The 20,570-nt window shown below is 37.0% G+C and overlaps 1 protein-coding gene across 2 annotated transcripts in view; it reads right to left on the reverse strand.

Moving 5' to 3' along the window:
* Positions 1-20,570, reverse strand: part of IFT54 (intraflagellar transport 54) — a 175,633-nt gene that overhangs the window by 47,366 nt on the left and 107,697 nt on the right. For both annotated transcript variants that reach the window (XM_090368840.1, XM_090368839.1), the window contains exons 10-11: positions 18,140-18,250; positions 7,005-7,125 (exon numbers count right to left, since the gene is read on the reverse strand). In XM_090368840.1, the coding sequence (XP_090224966.1) occupies positions 7,005-7,125; positions 18,140-18,250 (232 nt within the window). The remainder of the gene's footprint in view (positions 1-7,004; positions 7,126-18,139; positions 18,251-20,570) is intronic.

Consider the following 20,570-nt stretch of genomic DNA (forward strand, 5'->3'; position numbering starts at 1 on the left):
AACGTGTACAACTATATCACCTTTTATGCCCTTAAAAGATGATATTCACTCTACAACGTCATCAACCTTTGCCCCTGGCAGACATATCCTTGCAAGTTCACTAATAATGCCTGTTGCTTTTGTTTGCCTGTTTTTTGTTCTTCCTCAACTATTTTTGTGCTATTTCACTATCAGGAAACATTTCTAAACAATGCCTGCATGATCTGTACAACTCAGAGGAAGACTACATTCCATGAAAAAAGATGCAAATAAAGATTTAGTATTGTCTGGCATCATTGTCGCTTCAAAATGCTACATCCATTTTTGCATTTCTGTCTATGCACTGTATGCTCTCCTTATGTTTATTTGTTTGCAAATGTCTGATTATACTGCATTTCCCATCCTCTTGAAATTGAAAAATCACATCTACATGGAGTACTTAGGCAAATGTGTTACTTTTTTGTATTTTACAATACATTGAAAATCTTGCATACATGTCTTCTGAATCTTCAAACAGGCCTATGGGGCTGGGAAATTCCATACTGCAATAATTAAAGACAAAACACCAGCCAAGGAATAAAAACATTTTTTACTATAAAAATAATGTGATACACTATCGGAAATATTACAATAAATTACGATAAAACATTAAAAATATAGTTAAAAATATACCGAAGCAATAAAATTATCTAAAATAAACTGGATTAAAAGCGATAAAACCTGAAGCTTTCGGAGACTGCTGTCTCCCTCTTCAACAGTACTGTACTGTTGAAGAGGGTACAACAGAGTGTTGAAGTACAGTACTGTTGAAGAAGGAGACAGCAGTCTCCGAAAGCTTCAGTTTTTATCGCTTTTAATCCAGTTTATTTTAGATAATTTTATTGCTTCGGTATATTTTTAACTATATTTTTAACGTTTTATCGTAATTTATTGTAATATTTCCGATAGTGTATCACATTATTTTTATAGTAAAAAATATTTTTATTCCTTGGCTGGTGTTTGTCTTTAATTATTGCAGTATGTCTTCTGAAATTATATCATATCATAGCTGTTTTTTCCTGAAAGATATTGTTAATGACCTTTGAACCACACAAGTTAAATGACATAGTCACATATTATTTAGAACAACGTTATCGCACATTTATAGTTGATTAGCTCACCTGACAGCTAATTCTTTAATGATAATAAGCTGAAATTTGCAGAATTTTTAATAACAGTTTTTTTTTATTTTTTTGCTAAGAGTTGGGGAAACTTTTTTGTAACCAACTATATAAGAACAGGGAGAAGAGATCAAAAGAGTAAAAGAAATAGATTTTCCATTGTAAATCCAGAGAGCTGGCTGCTATGAATTTTAAACAGATTGCTTAAAAAGAAATAAGATGCAAAAGAAATCCAAAACTAAATGAGGCATACATTTAACAAAAAAGTGTAAAATACTACTTCTAGTGAGCCAGGATAACAGATTCCAGTTCTAGTAAGCTGGAATCATGTTATAAATAAAGTTTAAATAAAAGAAGACTTTGTGGTCAGGAGTGGGAGTGCAATAGCATATGCTCTTTAAGTAGACCAGAGTTATAGCCTCTGACTGCTAAATACGGTCAATCTGCCAACCCACACTGGATCAGCATGGCAGATTATGGTCCATTTCCTCAACATGACTTGCTGAGGAGGCCTCTATCCTGCAGTGAATTAACAATGGCTGTATATTTATTATTATTATTATTATTATAAAAGAAGAAATCTCTCTCCCCTTCTCTTCTTCTCACAGCATATGAGTAAGCATTTTTTTTCCACCATAAGGCACAGACAAATGTGCAACCTGAGTCCAGTTCGGACTCATCTAAAAGCTCTTGCACTGTTACCCAATGCTTGAAGAAATCCATCAGTTGAAGTTCCCACTTTCCTCTTCTCTATCTCTTTATCAAATAATTCACACTGCTGTATACTGCATTCTTGACATCAAAGTATTATCAATATTCTGTTAAAACGGGCTTTTCTACATCAGTTTCCATAGCAATCATATCGTGGTCCATTTGCCATATGATTGATTTCAAATTTTGGGAAAGATGACTTCATTCCATTTTCACCATCTTATCACTATATTCATCTCATCAAGGTTGTTTGGGTAATATGGAGTCCGGTTGACAATCTGCAATGTCTTTTGCACAAAAATCATTCTTGCTGAAATCTTTACAAGGGACAGAAATGACAGCAGGTACATTCTTAGAACAAGATCCAGCTAAGAATCAGAAAAAAAAAAAAAAAAATCACAAGGAAGCTAGTTTTTCAAAGCTCTTGGCTCTTGGTGTTGGTTTTAAATGTAAATCCTAAGCAGCATTGCATCCCATAAGAATGTAATATCTCAGATAACTTATGACCTAGAAAGCTCTTCTTCACGATGAAAGTAACAGTGAGCATCTTTCAGACTAATCCCATTTCATCGATGTTCAACACTTGTTTAAGACAGTATCCAAGCTACTCAATAACATAGCTCCTTGGTTACTCACAACCACATGAATCAGTATTTAAAAAAAAAAAAAAAAAAACCAGTTTGTACAACCTGTAGCCACCTTATCATCATACTCTTCTCACTTCCAGAAGGTATCGTCCAGCTGCCTCTTAAATTTTACCATTCTGCCAATCTCGATCACAAAGGGATACCATTTATTTCACTGATTAACACACTGGCCAAATGTAAACTTTCTGAGGTCTACTCTATTAGTTTTCCCCAATAGTTTGTGTTTATGTTAATCCCAGAGAATAAAGGTGCCAAACAACTTTACATACATAATGAATGGTATAGGTGTATTGTAGAAAATGCAGCACCTTGAAGCAAGCCAATCTGAGCAGTACATACGAGGTTTGATCAAAGAAGCTCAGTGAATGATCTTATAATTCTTGAACACAGAGAGAGAGAGAGAGTGAGCTAAAAGATTGTAAGTGGGGGTTACAATATCTTTTAAGCATGCCCACACAAGTTTTAACTTATGTGTCAACCTTGTGAAAAGTTGCCTTGAGTGAAGAAGTTTTTTATTTGTCAAAATGAGATAAAGTACTCAAAATGATGAAATTTGAAATACACAAATATTAAATCCTGTTGTAAATTGGAAAGTCAACCACAGAAGCACATGAAATATACAAATATTAAATCCTGTGCTACTTGTTAGTTTATAGAAACTTGAAATATACAAATATTAAATTCTGTGCTACTTGTTAGTTTATAAAAACAATGCTACAATTAAAAAAAAAAAAATTATATAGTTTTCATGTGGTTTTTGGAGAAAAATTTTTCGCTTGAAGAAAAAATCAGTTGCCCATTAACATCCCAAAATGATAAAAACATCAATGAAGTACACACCATCATTCAATCAGACTGATGACGGACCATTCAAGAAACTGCTGAGAACACATCACATTTGGTTTGGCTTAGGCCATTTTAACTGAGGATTTGGGTATGACATGAGTGAGCACCAAATGTGTAATGCATTCTCACTCAAGATCAAAGACATTTCATCCTCATTTCATCTGAGCTGTCTAAGCAACTTGTGTTCGATCCTGCATTTTTAACAAAACTTACAACAGGTAATGAGTTTTAGGTCAAATGATATGACCAAGGGACTAAGGTTCAAAGCTCCCAACTGAAAATGTCATCATTACAGTCAAAAAAGGCCTGGCAGTCATAAAGCACATGTGAAAGTCATGTTGATTACACTTTTGAAGGGATGGTGCTACCAGAATTTACTCCATAAGTTATCACTGTTAATGCAGCTTACAACCAATAAATTTTAAAATGGTTAAGAGATACAATCTGCTGTCAGTACCTCCAAAAATTGCAAAATGGTCAGCTCCTTCGCCATAACAATGCACCAAGTCACATATCAACCTGGAATTTTAATTGACAAAAAACATTTGTTGTACCAAACCCACCTTATTTTCTTGATTTGGCACCATATAACTTGTGACTATTCCAAAAATTAAAACAAGATATGAAAGGAAAATGGCTGAGTATTTCAAGAAATCCAATTAAATAAAATGGACCACCTAAAATAATTCATAAGACTTCCAAAAATTTTCTGATCAGTGACAGGCATCATGGGACAAATGTTTATGTTAGAAGGTTATATTGAATCAAATTAACAATATAAATATTTATCGCTCATAAACTGAAACATTTTTTGCAATGATCATCAAACTTTTTGATCAAACCTTGTGTACAAGAAACGTCCCAGAGAATATTTATATTCTGCTATGCACCGGGCACAGAAGGAACAAGATGACACAGCATGTTTCTGAATGGAAGGCAATCTAACTGAAAAAACATGCTTTGCCAATGTATGAAGAAGCATTTTGTCCAATATCTTAAAACATAGGGAACAAACAGAAATATTCAACAAGATTAGAAGCATACAAAAGATTCCCATAAAGGTAAAATAAATCTTATTGGAAAATTTTATTGCATTTTCATCTGTGATATAATAAAAGAATACTAATTGAAAATAATAAATCTGACAATTTTTAACATAACTTGGAATTTAGTCCTGCCCTACCATGGAATATTCTGGACACTGACAAAGATTTCAATTGCTGTTCAGAAAATACAACATTACCAAGGAATTTTGAATGGAAGTATCCAAAAAATAAGCATCAAACAAGCCAACAACTGCTAGAACATGGTGCATGGAAAAGTTTGCTCATCTTTCTAGTTCAAAGGTGTCTGACACATCTGCCGACTCACTGGAAAAAATTCCCATTCCATTTTTTTTTTTCAGCATTAAATTCAATATAATAAGTTAATGCTTCAGTTTTTGCCTGAGTAATTGCAGATATACTGATAATGAATAGTCAATAAAAGATTAGTCTGAAAGTCTGAGATCCACCTGGCTCTCGTTACAGATCAGTCTGTATATCCATGCTATCCCCGCCTCGCCTGTAGCCTTCGGGCGGGGGCGGGGCAGGGATAGCATGGAAACCTGTCGCAGCCATATAAATGTGGTAGCTCTTATTCAATGGTGAAGCTTCCTCGTGATGTCGCAGTTCTATCCATATACAGTATATCCAAATCAACAACTTTAACTTGTATGTCTTGATATTCCCTATTACCTTCTTCCCAAATTCAAATAACCCTTCAACTGTTATCTATTGTAAAAATGTAAATTAACAATTTTATGCAATTTATGACTATTTGCTAGTCACCACTGAACAAGCAGGTGGCACTGCTGTAGTTCTTTTATCTCGTGGATAAATCCAAATGGCTGACTCGGTAGAATTACTGTGACCTTGAAATTTACAAAAATTAATAACTCAGCAACAAGTGAGTATTTTTAAATACAATTTGGTACCCTGAAAACTTCTACAGCAAAGCTATCAAGTAGCACAACAATTCTGTTAAGAAGTCCCAGTGACTTAAGTTCCTTAAAAATTTATTGACCTTGAAATTTATTGTTTTTCTATATTCAAGAATAATAGTGCTGTATATATATGGTAGCAATTTTGAAAAAAGTTCACAGTACGAAACCACCCTTAGGTCCCAAATCTTAACCTATCACTCACCAACACTTATTTTATCTAAAATGTAACTTCTTTTTGAGCAACACTCCATAAAACCTTCTTTATTAACTTTATTAGTGCACTAATTTAGCTAGCATACAGCTGATGCTACCAGCGACACATTTACCTGAAATCTGGAAGGCTAATAAAAAAGTTTGGGTAACTAGGCCTCTTTTCATTGATTGGTATGTTGAATTCTTCTGTCTCTCAGTGGAAAGATATTGTGCAAAAAATAATCTTGACTACAAAGCAATTCTAATCATGGACAATAGGCCCAGCACATCCAAGCAAAGAGAGCTTAGAAGACTCAAATAATCATATAAAATTTATTTACATGTTTCCAAAAACTACATCTCTGATTCAACTAATGGACCAAGGTGTCATGCCACATTTAAAGCCTATAACACAAGGAACACCTTTTCCCAAGCTGTTACACCTATCAACACTGATGAAAATGGACCAAGACTAAAGCAGTTTTAGAAATCCTACAGCATTAACAGTGCCATCTAAAAAGCCTCCAGTGCCTGGGATGAAGTGACTCAGAAAACCATGATTGGAGTGTGGAGGAAAGTTTGGAAGAATTGCATAAAAGAGTCCCAAGAACTTGATGATTCAGTTGAGAATGTTAAAGTGCCAATTACTGAGCCCAGAAAAGAAGCAGGATTGGACAAAATTGACGATGACAATGTACAAGAAATGAGTGACAACAGGAATGGTCGCTCTAGTGAAGACCTTATGGAAATGACAAAAGAACAAGAGCACACAATTGAGGGAGAAGATGATCAAGACTCTAGAGATGAAGAACCAATAAAGTCACTGACTGCAAAAGGACTTAGTGAGCTTTCACACACTGAAAAATTGTGATTATTTCCAGGAGAATGACCTGACATGGAAAGAAGTTCGGAGGTAATAAGTTTAAAGAAAGAAATGAATCCCTACACAATATTGTACAATGAGAAGAAGATGGCCAAAGTGCAACCGAAAAATGTACATATTTTTCAGTCAAAAGATACAAAAACTCGACAGCCCAAGGCCATCATATTAATGAATGCATTATTTTAATTGATATTTTAAGTTTAATTTTGATATACAATGTAGTTATTTATCACATTATTATAAACATATGTAATGTAGAGTATTTTATATGTATAAAAATTTTTGAATATTAGATATTTTGACCAACATTTGTGTGTATTTTCACTACCATTTATTATTGATTAGGAAATAGCCCATGGCATAGATGGCAACTCAAAAATACATAGGTGAATGAATGCTAAGCATCACTTAGCACTCTGTTCTTCCAGAATAAATTACCAGCATTAAGCGGAACTACCTGTATATGATTTCATGCAAATGCTAGCGGGCTACATAATGGCTGCATACATAATTAGACAAAACAGATATGAGAAAAAAAATTAAAAATACATGGGTTACTTTTTATTAATGGCTAATGCACCACAAATTATATAGAGACTTACAAGACTGGGTTCTGGCTTCAGAACTTGTACTTCCTCTTCTACAACAAATGCCTCATCTTCTTCATCTGAATGGCTTTTTGTATCAAGAATTACATTTTCAACAGGTTTTGCTGTCGCAGGCCTAAAAAACATTTATTTTCAGTACGTTTTTGATATTTAGATGAATTTTAAATACACAAAATGTAGATACAAATTCTTTAAATTAAAACTTTTGACATATTTATAATATGAAAGTTAATGAAACTGGTCAGACAAATGATTACAGCTATGTGTTGTTCAACCTTATGAAATAGAATACCGAAATTCTATTTGATTTGTACACAGCAAAACACAAGTTTTGCTGTATACAAATTAAACTTCTTACTTTGTATGTACCCCCCCCGCTGTCAATTTTGATCTTCATTCATGTGCATTTTTGTTACAAGCTTTGGGAATATTGTTATTCAGGGTAGTGGGGTTTAACTTCTTTTGCAAAGAGACGCATATTGTTTGTAGGATTGATCTTACTTTTTTGCTCAGATTTCTGTCGGTTTCAGTTTCCAGCTTCTTCTTGGCACATACATGTAGATATTATTTATTCAAACAGTGCTTATTAACCTTGATGTATGGTTTATGAAAAGGTGTATATTCATAAATTTTTTTGTTAATGTTCTGTGAACTTCTGTATTTTGAATATGCTGCTTCTTCCAAGTGTATTAATGTGTAGAGCTAGTACACAACAAAACTACAAATTCTGCCCCCCCACAAGGATCACAAAGAAGCTCTTTGTGTTGTTTAACAGCCACTCCAAACCAATCATCTTTTCCTGTTGTGGCAGACCCGGCAGTACATTAGTTTCACCACTTTCAATGCATGAGGAATACAGTTGGGCATACATTACTGACAAAGCATTAATGACTGTTATTGATCCATTTATATAATCACACACCACACCAATACTTCTATCTTATAAGTCACTCAATTATCTTATTTGCTGCTGAAGCTGATACTCTGAATGCCTGAGCAATTATCAATAAAGCAATTTAATTGTGATGACATTTTGGTTTTTTATCATTTATCTTTGTCACCTCCATTTTCCTTCAATGAAATCTTTTTGTCTACTACCATCAGTCATCTCATTGGTACCTTTAGTATAAAGCTGGAAAAGTGACTACTGAAATATTAGTAGTGATTATTTTGAATTATTTTTAAGTGTTATGCCCTGAAAATCAGTGTCATTATGGCTGATGATTCTGTGAGTGTACTAAATCTCTATTCATGTGGGCACTAATCATGAGCAATGAAAATTAAGTCTTGAAAGCAAGTACTACTTATTCATTCAGAAACTTGGAAACTGCCAAATTTATTAATGCTTGTTGTTTGGTCCAAATAGCATTAGTAAATTTTGCAGTTTAAATTTCTCACAAAATGTAAGGAAACAGGTTAATGCATCTGGAGGTATGCAAAGTACTTGATTATGGCATGCAGAATTAGTCATGCAATGGCTGCAATCACAGAGTATCTTATATTCTGCAGCTCCAATATACATTTTATTGTGGATATAATGTAAATAATATGGTTTTATAATTATTTCAAATCATTATCAACTATATATAATATATTAGGTTTTGACTACTCAGAGGTATTCTTCAGCATATTTATATGGGTTTTTTTTAGAAATTTTTTTTCTTATCAACAAAATTTATTTCAAAGAATGAGGTGAGTATTCGTTATTTGAAAATGGTTTAATAAATATTTAAGATGGAAGAAAGGATCTCTTCCTTTCCCCTAGAAAAGAAAAAGGTGACTAGCCAAAGAGTGAAAACAGCACTGCTTGTAATGTCAAAGCCTAGACAACTGCATAGACAACTGCATAGACACAAAAATAGGTATGATCACTGCTATTGCAAGAGCAAATGAAACATCGAAGAAACCTAAAGTCAGACAAAAAAACTAACAATATTACGATAACTCCAGACTGATACTTCTAAACAATCCATTGTAGATGCAAATGCAGCCAGCAATGCTAATAAAGTAAAATTAAGTAAACAGAAACTGACTGAAACAAGTAGCCCAAAATCATAAATAACCAAATAATTAACATGATTGTGGTCCAATTTCAACTATTATTATTGCAAGTTTTACAACTGAGTAATTTTCTCAAAGAAAGGTGGAGAAATAAAAAAATTCAACAGTTGAAGCTGCCAAGGCAATTGAAATTCAGATGAGCATTTCTAAATTTTCTTTGTGAACTAATTTTAAATCCAAGTTCTACACATCATAAAAAATTTCAAAGAAAACATTAGAAATTACAACAGTACTATATCACTGGTTTAAATGCGTGCAAAAAATTGATTATATACCTGGCACAGGACCATTTTCTTTTAAAGTCCACAGTCAGGCTTACCACCAATTCTTTGATTTTTATCCAACTGATGACAACTCATGAAAATGTATGCAATTGTACATGCCTGATAGCACAGAAGCTGTTGTTGCACACCTTGGCTGCTGGAGGGTCAATCTGGGACAGATTTACACACTAAATTTTCCAATCATTATATGGCTGGTTATAATTAGTTTGTATATTCCTTTATTTATTATTACTGTAAAGTGATATTTATTGAAGATAAATAATTTAGTGCTAATGATGCAATTTTTTTGTTAACAAAGTTCTTTAGAGTTGACATACGTTCTTTTTATCTTACTTAACTATTCCATGACATTATGTAGGTGTTAACTAAATGTTAATAGTAATGAACAAATTTAACCCTTCAGTGATCACATCACGGTTCATAACACTTAAGATTGCATGGGGTCAAAAATTACCAAAACTTCAAATACCAATGTAACTGTTTAAAATATTTAGATTATTTTTATTTTGCTTACATTCGCCATAAATAAAAAATTTAATATTCTAAGGTCTGGCCATTATGATTATTATTAATATTCTTAATTTTGTCAACCCAATGACCAGTGCTATATCCAAATTTTAGTTATCACAGCTTCAAATAGAGATTTCTGATTGAAATTTCTGGATTGTTAAATTATTACATTCACAAACATAGTAGTTATATAAAAATACTAACTACAAAACTACCATATGAGGTTAAAAACAGTCCCAAAATCCAAACACCTTTAAACATATTTAAAATTTTTTCCCTTTCTTTTTATTTCATCTATGTTCTGTGTGTGTGCGTGTGTGTATATATATAATTTTGTATTCCTAAACTCTAGAGTTATTATTATTATTTTTAAAATTCTTAATTGTATCACCATACTAGCAGATGTACAATACCAGTCAAAATCTTAATACTGGTATTTCAGTATTTTTAATTTATGAAACCGGGATACCGGTATTCCAAAAAAAAAAAAAAAAAAAAAGAGTACTGTAATTACTTGAATTCAAGTTTTAAATAAACATTTATTGTAATAATAAATATTCCAAAAAAAAAAAAAATCGCTAAAATACAGTTATTCTAAAACAAAAAAATACATATTGTTACTGTAAAGTTTAGTTATGTTTAAGCATCCACACTACCTGTCCAAATAAAGTGAGCTCTTAAGAAACATAAGCAATCAATAGTATGATTGTTTAAAATGGATCTAATTTTGGTACATACAGTATTTGATTAGCAGCAGAAAACGCCCTTTCAGATTTTATTCTGGTACTACTGTACTGAGATAATCGTAGACGATCTCAGTCCATATTTTCGAGGCATTGAACTGTTTTAACAAAAATAGTTAAAAGTATTTAATAAATTTCTGACTCAAGTTCATCTTTTAAAATCTCATTGGAGTCAGGCAATTTCTTATTTTGGAAAGAATATGCGGAACACTGGTGTTCTGTTCCATGTTGGTCTTCCATGGTTGAATTACGTTCATCATTTTCTGAAGGAGAAAGACGTTTTATTCAGCGAAGTATAATTTTCACTGTATTATCTTTACTGAATCTGGGTTGTTGTTATTTGGTTTTTAGGAGCATTAGCAACTAAGGCCATATTGCTCCGGGAAATGCGATGGTCATTCCTTGACCTTTCCGCATCCTCCGTATTTGGTGGTGACGGGTTCGAACCCCGGTCTAATCAAGAAGCGTGTGTTACGCACTGCTGCTCCTTCCCACCGGGCTACGGAGGCGCCCACTGAATCTGGGAGAGAGCAAAGAGTGGGGATAAGGAATAAAGAAGAGAGCAAAAAGTGCAGTTAAGGAATTCTTCACATATATAAATGCAAAGAAGAGAAGGACAAATCAGATCAGATGCATATGTAATTGCGTGGGATAGTATTAGATACCCCAACCGATGTTGCAGATGAACTTGACAGTTACTTTGCATCGATATTTACAGAAGAAAAGCCCTTCATGTCAATGAGAAATTATGGGAGTGAAGTTGAAAAAAAATGTAATTAATGATGTTGAAATTTCACATGGTCATTTAATGTGAAAACTTTCGTGCCCACAGGCGAGTAAGGCTCCTGTGGTTGATGGCACATACCCTATAATCTTAAAGGAGGCGGCAAGTGAGTGCACTGAACCATTAAGACAAAAAGACCGGGAAAGGGCGGATCTTACATGAACTTGGAAATAATGGCAGGATAAAAAATTTTTAATAAAAATGGGAAGGTGACTTCGTAGACCGAGGTTGTAAAGGTCTTTTAAAATACCAAATCACCAAGTGTTCTCTTTTTAGGAAAGCATCTCGAATAGATGTTTCCAGTCTAATTAAGTGGTCCAGTGTAGACCTGTTTCTTTGGAAGCCGCACTGAAAGCGGGAGAGAAGGTCATTTGATTCTAAATACCAAAGAGACGAGCATTGATCGTTCTCTCCAATATTTTGCACAGACAGCTGGTCAGAGCAATGGGACGATAGTTTTTTGGACATTTAGGATCCTTTCCTGGCTTGGAAAAGCAAGAATAGTTGCCTTGCACCAGGTATCCGGAAAATGCTTTTCAAGAAAGATTCTGTTGTACAAGAAGAGCAGACGGTCCATGGATTCTGGTGAAAGATGTTTGATCATTTCATAATGGATGTTGTCTGGTCCAACAGCGGTAGCCTTTGTATGGGCAAGTGCTGTTTTCAGCTCATGGATAATAAATGGCCCATTATATGGGTGGGAACCCTTTGATGTGAATTTAAGGGCCTGTTTTTTAGTGTTGTGTTTTAAGACCAGAAACTCTGGGGAGTAAGATGATGTTGCAGAGATGTTAGAAAATGTTTCCCCAAGAGCATTGACTATTGCAGTAGGGTCTGCAATAGTACATCCATTATATTCAAGGACCGATGAGGGGTGTGCTGTGCATTTTCCCTTCATTTTCCGGATTTTTTCCCAGACCACCTTAGTGCTGGTCGTCTGGGTAATGGATGATGTGAAACGGATCCACGATTCCTTTTGACTCTGAAGGCGGATGTAGCGTGCTTTGGCTCGTGCACGTTTAAAGACTAATAGGTTGACCGTGGTAGGATATCGTCGAAATATCCCCCAAGCTTTGTTTTGAGCCTTTTTGGCTGCTGTGCATTCTGGATTCCACCATGGTTTTGGAAAGGGAGGAAACCATGTGGATGTTTTTGGAATCGTAGTTGCAGCTGCATGGACAATATTTTCTGTTATGTACGTAACTGCATCATTGATAGGCTCCTGACTGACTGCAGAGTTGTCAAACTTTGCCAGGTGTTGAAAGGCACTCCAGTCAGCCTGATCAAACTTCCACCGCGGTAACTCGACAGGAAGACAAGGCCTCCCAGTAATTAAGGTGGTTATCATGGGGAAGTGATCACTTCCATACGGGTTCCCCTCTACCTCCCAAGTAAGTGAAGGGAGAAGAGAAGGCGAGCTGATAGAAAGATCAATGGCAGAAAACGTATGGGTAGGCACGTGGAAAAACGTGTTTGTTCCCACATTAACAAGGGAGAGGTCATTGTCAGTGAGCATACGCTCTATGACTCACCCCCTTCAATTAATGCTAGCACTACCCCACAGGGTAGTATATCCATTAAAGTCCCCAAGAAGTAAGAAAGGGGGAGACAACTGCATTACGAGATCATCAAGGTCTTTCTGGCAGATGTCAGTACCAGGTGGCAAATATATAGAGCAAAGGTTAGTAAAAACCCCACTGTTATTCGAGTTGCTACTGCCTCTATGCTGATAGTAAGCTGCAGATGCTGAAAAGGGGTATGGTTGCCCACAAGGATTGCGACTCCTCCATGACCGGGGCCATCCCCAATTCTATCCTTGCGAATGATAGTAACGTTATGCATCCTAGGGTCATCATTTGCCCTTAGGTAAGTCTCCTGTATGCAAAAGCAAGATGGTTTGTGCTTTTGCAGGAGTGCCTTGATGTCTTCTGCATTTTGCCGGAATCCACGACAATTCCATTGTAGGAATTTAGCTATTATTTTGGCTTGGTGGTTCCTTCAGACGGCTTCCGAGGTGCTGAGGGCTTATTTTTGTCAGTCTTAGATTTATCCTTCCTGGGGAAGTATAGATGCTGCCCCGTGTCCATATCCTCCTCAGGAAAGAGTTTCAAGACTGTTTCTTCATGTACCTCCTTCTCCTCAACATCCATTTTTTCCTGATAACTAGGATGTACGTCAGATTTCTTATTCTTTTCTCCTGAAACTGGTTTTCTAACTGGTGGGGCATTAGGAGGTACAGATATTGGAGTGGCAGCTGATTGGTCCTTTTGTGCGGGTTTTATTGAACTTAGCAGGTAGCGAGCAACAGGAGTGAATGACTCCTTTGGTGGTATGGGCATTTCGGTCTGAGTTCCGATGGAACATCTCCCTGCTTGTTTTCGTAAAGGCGACTATGATGGTCTGAGACAGTATTTAAATTCTATACAGTGGGACCAACTGATGATGTTACCAACAGCAAACTCAAAATGGGAAGCATTCAAGGAACTAATCTTGGTGGCTACCAGGCTTTACATACCAACTAAGAAATATTGTTCAAGGTTTAGGCCTAAATGGTTGTCAGATGGACTAATGAGACATGTGGCAGAGAAGAAAAATGCATGGGATACATACAAATTAATGGGTGACATGGAAGCCTATGATAGATATAAGTTGGTCTGTAACCAAGTCACAAAGGAGATTAGGCAGGCAAAGGCAGACTACGAAAAATCCTTGGCAAAGGATGCAAAGAAAAACAGAAAGGAGTTCTTTACATACTTGAACTCGAGAAGGAAAGGGATGAATCAGATTGGTCCACTGGATATTGATGGTTCAACAGTTGAGGATCCTGCTCAGGTGGCTAACAATCTAAACGAGTATTTTGCATCTACATTCATGCATGAGGAGTTATTCAGGAAGGAGAATGATGTAGGTAAAGTAAACATTGGCGGTGAGCTGGATGATTTTGTAATAACTGAGAGGAAAGTGGAGGAGAGATTGTTGAGGATAAACATAAAAAAGGCACCTGGGGTGGATGGGATCTATCCAGTTATATTAAAGGAGGCAGCAAAGGAAGTATGCAAACCCCTAGCCATAATTATGAGAGCTTCTTTGGACTCAGGGGAGGTACCCATAGACTGGAGATGTGCAAATGTGACCCCAATTCACAAAGGAGGATCAAAGGCTGACACAAGTAATTATAGACCTGTTAGTTTAACTTCTGTTCCAGGTAAATTAATGGAGGCACTGGTTAAAGAAGCACTGCAGGATCATCTAGACAAGAATTCAGTTATAGCTCAGACACAGCATGGTTTTGTTAAGGGCAGGTCTTGCCTGACCAATTTGATTGGATACTATGATGTAGTCACAAAAGAACTGGATGCAGGGAATAACTTTGATATTATATATTTGGATCTTAGAAAGGCTTTTGATACTGTTGCACATGGAAGACTGCTGCACAAATTGGAGCAGTGTGGCATTGGAGGCAAATTGCTGCTATGGATAAGGGGATGGTTGAGTGGCAGAAGACAAAGAGTGGTAATCAATGGACACTGCTCAACGTGGACTAATGTTATTAGTGGAGTTCCTCAAGGTTCAGTGTTGGGTCCATTGTTGTTTTCGGTGTTTATGAATGATATTGATGATGGGATATCAAGTTTAATGTCTAAGTTTGCAGATGATACAAAGGTTGGCAGGGTCGTTAAGGACACTACTGACGCTATGCTGCTGCAACAGGATCTGGAAAGGTTGAACAGATGGGCTGAGAGGTGGCAAATGAAGTTTAACATTGACAAATGTAAAGTACTACATATGGGTAACAGTAACCCCAGAGCAATGTATCAACTCTGCGGTACTACACTGACAGTGGTGGAGAATGAAAAGGACCTGGGGGTAATTGTGCAGGCAGATATGAAGTTCTCTGAGCAGTGCAGACGAGCTGCAAGAGTAGCTCATGGTGTCTTGTCAATGATATACAGGAATTTTTCTAGCAGGGATAAGGAGGTGATTATTCCCTTGTATAAGGCAATGGTTAGGCCACATCTTGAGTACTGTATACAGGTCTGGAGGCCTCATTTCAAGAAGGATGTAGAGCTGCTGGAACGGGTACAGAGAAGGGCAACAAGATTAGTAAATGGAACAAAGGGTTGCTCTTACGAAGAAAGGCTTAAGTTTTGCAAATTACAGAGTCTGGAGACTAGGCACCGGCGAGGTGATCTGATAGAGGTGTATAAGGCTTTGAATGGTTTGAGCATGCTCAATGCCAATGGGATTCTTCATCTTTCTCAGAATAATCACCTCAGAGGGCATAAATTCAAATTGAGGAAGGACGGATGTCGGATAGATGTGCGGAAATTTGCCTTTGGCCAGCGGGTGGTTGGTTGGTGGAACCGACTTCCATCACTTGTTGTTGAAGTTGATAGCCTAAACAAATTTAAAGCTCAACTGGACAGGTATTTCGAACGAACGGAGGGGTGAAATGGGAGAGGGTTTTTTTTTTTTTTTTTTTGGCTGATGCTGAATAAGCTTGCTTTCTTGCATCATATGCCTCTACTAATGCTAATGCTAATGCTACCTTCTGAGCGTAGGTTGGTTTATTTGTATTTCAAGGTTTCACCGTTTTCCTTGCCTCTTGATAAGACATGTTCAGCTCTGCCTTAAGTCGTTGAATTTCTTTTTCTCGTTTCCACCTCTGGCATGCCCTTGAGTAGGCCAGATGTTCTTCTTGGCAGTTAATGCAGGTTGGTTTTGCAGCTGAACATGATGTTGTTTCGTGGTCCTTTGCACCACACCGAGCGTATACAAGGGTTCCACGACAAGCCATCTGTGAGTGTCCGTATTTCTGGCACTTGAAGCACCGTAACGGATTTGGGACATACGGACACACTGGACAGTTAATATAGCCAGCTTTGATTTCATGAGGAAAAGTTGGTGAATTGAATGTTACAATGATATTTCTAGTGGGAACTAATTTCCCATCCCTACGCATGGATATACGTTTAACAGCCGCCACTCCCTGTGGTTTTAACTCTGAACAGATTTCCTCTTCAGTTACATCCATCAGATCCCATTCCGCAATGACACCACGGGATGAGTTCAGTGTCTTGTGGGGGTTATACTGACAGGCATTCCCCCCGATAGATGTAGCACAGAGGAGCTGTTCTGAGTGTATATCACTTCTGGTTTCTACAATTATGTCACCCGAACGAAGCCATTTGACAGACTTAGGAGAGCCTGCCCACCCTTCTGGATAAAGAAGGGTGACATTTTTCCTATAGGCTTCTCACTAGTTGAGTGATTTATCAGGAACCGAGGTGTTGGATTTGATATAACCTCCTTTTTCTGTCTTTTTGCAGAAGTGACGTTCTCTTGGTCTACGGTCAAATTTTTAGTTAGGGACTGGGTTGGGGCCTCAGAAGAAATTAGTTTATCAGGATTCATATAGTTTTTTTAAGTGGTTCAGTGCCCGGCTCCCCACCCACCACGGAGCCCAAAGGGACGCCCACTACCCGGCATGCAATAAATGCGCTCGGGAGTGGAATGCCAGGGCTACCCAGACACCATGTCCGCACCGCCGCCAGCCTGAATCCAGACCCTCGGACCATGAGGGTAGGGGCATGGCACTGACACGGTTGACCCTCGCAGGCGAGCCTACTAGCCGATTGATCCTAGCTGGGCCTTCCAGGACCACCCGTCTTGTCGAAGCAGGGGCCAAAGTGGGTATTGAAGCTGGGCCCCTCAACCACCAGGATCCCCCTTTCCGAACTTCCACGGGTCACAGCGCATGGCAAACACGCTGGATTCCATTGATGTTAGCCTGGAACCCAGGCTGTGGGAATTGGATCCCAGTGATGCTAGGCAAACAGTGGCTGTTATCCAAGTGAATGGTGGCCCAACACAGTATTAGGTAGTTGGTTTCAATTCAGTAATCACTGAGTGTGTATGTATATCTTTTTTTCTTTTTGGATAAGTATTTGGACTGGTATTACAAAAAAATATTATTTATTCATATTATCAAATTTAGGGTTGATATAATAAAAAAATTATAAAATGTACCAATTTTTAACTATTTTTTGCCTTTTTTCCATGTTCCACACAATGCAGCAGTGTTTGTCTGCTTAGGCGACATTTTACTTTGTCACACATGGGGCAAAAGATTTATTTAAGCAAAGCTACAAGCATGCAACCTCAAGTGTTGAACTATAGTAGCTGGACATGCTGGCAACTGGAAAGTGATAGTCATTAAAGTCTGACAATGCTACTATATATGCTGACAGCCATACTATTTTTTTTTTTTTTTTTTTAGTTGTTGGCGCATCGGCTTCTGTGGCCATAATGCACCTCCCAAGGTTTTTGCAGTACTGTGATCCAACCCAAAGGTCGTGGGATTCAAACCCACAACCTTTGGGTTGCCAGGCAGGAACTTTACCCGCCCAGCTAGCCCGGTTGGCTCCTGCCATATTATGAAGGTGACAAGGCAGTGCACTAGCTTTGCTACTTAGATGGACAGATATGGAATTTAAAAAATCAGCTCAAAAATTTTATATGTAAGTGAATAATGGGAAATATTTAAGTTTTTTTTTTTTATTCACTTAATGGTTATTAATCACATGTAGAACAAAAGCTATTAGCATATAAAAACACAATTTTTTTTTTTTTTTGGCTGATGCTGCATAAGCTTGCTTTCTTGCATATGATGCAAGAATGCTAATAATTAACATTTTCTCTGGAGATAGAATTAATATAAATTACTGATTCATGCCACGTAAATACCTTATTTCCTCTTCATTTTCAACTATATGACGAATGCGAATCTTTGGCGGTGCTGGTCGAGAACTTGATGGTCTAGCAGATCTCGGTGTTGCTGAGAGAACTGATCGACTACTGTTAAGAAAGAAAAAAAAAAGTAATGCCGCTTAATCATTAAATGCATAACCAACAAAATTAATCAAATATAATTAGATCAAATTCAGACATTAACCTTTTTGACAGTACATAAAAGAGATCAAAGTTTTCATGTGTGGGCTCTGGGCTGATTTGATTGATTGATTTGGTAGTTATTGGCGCATCGGCTTCTGTGGTCATATTGCACCTCCCAAGGTTTTTGCAGTACTTTGATCCAAGCCCGAGGCGGGAATCGAACCCACGACCTTTGGGTTGCCGGGCAGGTACTTTACCCACTCGGCTAGCCCGGTCGGCCAGGCTCTGGGCAGTATGGTACAAGATCTAAGTTTTGAATGTCACTTCAAATATTATGGGTGGCAGATGACTCTCATCAACCAGTGCAATACCACCACTTTGCTTATTGGAGGCTTGAAGTGGTGAAACCCATGTTTAGTCTCCAGAGCAAAGTTCCGGTCAACCCTCCCCCATCTCTTCCATCATGCAGTATGATTAATGTCTTTTCAGGTTGTGATGAACACCATGGCGAGATCCAAACTTCCTTACATTTCGAGGGTACAGCTCTAAATCGGTGTTCGCAGGACCGCTGCTAGTTAGTACACCGGACCGAACCAATGGTAACTCTCTATGAGACCTCCGGATCAGCTAGTTTATAATCTTGCTGCCTCTACTCTTCCAGATAGTGACTGGAGGAAGTCCAAGTACAGTGTATGCAGGGGGCATTGAGGCCACGTTATGTCAAGGCTCTGGGTATAGTCTTACCATGTGTATGCCATATCCAAAAATTTCATTATTTCATACAGTATGCCTCCCCTCACATTTTCTTACAATTGAATACACCATGAATTGTCAAACTAATAGAGTAAACTTATCTGCAAAAAGATCTACACCTCCCAAACACTTCCTAGTTCGTTTCACAAATATATGTGGTCTCAGTTCTAATCTCAACGATGTCCATTTCCACATACATTCTGCCAAACCCCATGTACTTTTTCTGACAGAATCTCAGTTATTGGTTGGCTCAACTACTGCTCATCTCAGTTGCCAAAATTATTCACTGTATGATTCCTTTTGCCTCAAAGGTGTTATTTACGGATATTCCAGTTCCGATATTCCCTGTCAGAGACTTGGCAATTTGGAATCTCCTCTTTTCGATCTTCTCTGGCTTAAAATCTCTCTACCTTATTCTGTCAAATTCAGCTGTTGTTTCTACTGTTCTCCCAACTCCAATAATCACTTGAAACTTCCTCTCTTTGCAATTTGACTTTCTCCGGTCCAACTTTCCTAACAGTGAGGTAATTTTCCTTGGTGATTTTAATGTTCACAACTCCAGCTGGCTTCCGTTTTCTACTCACAAAGACCCAGGTGGTCGAGATGCTGAGTCTTTTGCAATTACTAATGACCTCACACAGACTGTTCATTTGCCTACCAGAATACCAGACAATCCTAACAATTCAGCCATTTTCTGTCTGCACTAAAGCCTGCAACAGTTTTAAACAAGTTATTAATAAATCAAAATTCCATTTTGAAAGGGCTAAAAGTACAAAGCTTATTTTTTGTCCAGATGGTAGTCAAACCTTCTTGTCTCTTCCCAAGGTAATGAGCCATTACATCTGTCCATCCATACTTCCACCTCTATTAAATCCTGATAATTACATTGCAACCTCATCCAAAGCCGAGTAGCTTTAGAATTTCTCTATTTACTTTTCTTCAAAGTAATGGAGAAATCCATCAAATGCAAACTTTTACACTAGCTTGAAACTTTCCATCTAACTGCTAATATAAACCTTTGTAACATCTAATGATGATATCTTGACATGTCACCCATCTTTGGAAGAGTTTAAAGAAATTCAAACAGTTGCGCTTGATAGTTCTAAGGCTTTTGATCACATATGGCATAAATTTACACAAGCATCCAACTTACAGTTCAAATGATTCATGGCAACAGTGCTGACCCATGCAGTAATTTAATCAAACAAATGTCCCATCACCAATGTTTACAAATATCACAAAAAAAGTTTTTTTTTTTTTAAATGTCACATTTCATATGTAGTGCATCACATAAAATGATATCCAAACTTCAAAAGGTTGTTAATAGGAATCAAAAATGCTATACCAACATGTATCTTATTCTCAAACATTGCAGAGCAATAAACAAGCACAAGTTTCATTTGTGGTTGATGACAAAAAAGTAAGTAAACAAAAACAAAATCCTAAAAAATTCAACAAAAATTGCAGATCAAAGATAAGAATGTTACACATTGTAATTGACTTGCATCCACATCTCCAGGTCATTTTCTAC

Source organism: Mastigoproctus giganteus, chromosome 2 (assembly GCF_048544385.1).
Source record: "Mastigoproctus giganteus isolate SK-2022 chromosome 2, ASM4854438v1, whole genome shotgun sequence".
Lineage (NCBI taxonomy): Eukaryota > Metazoa > Arthropoda > Arachnida > Uropygi > Thelyphonidae > Mastigoproctus > Mastigoproctus giganteus.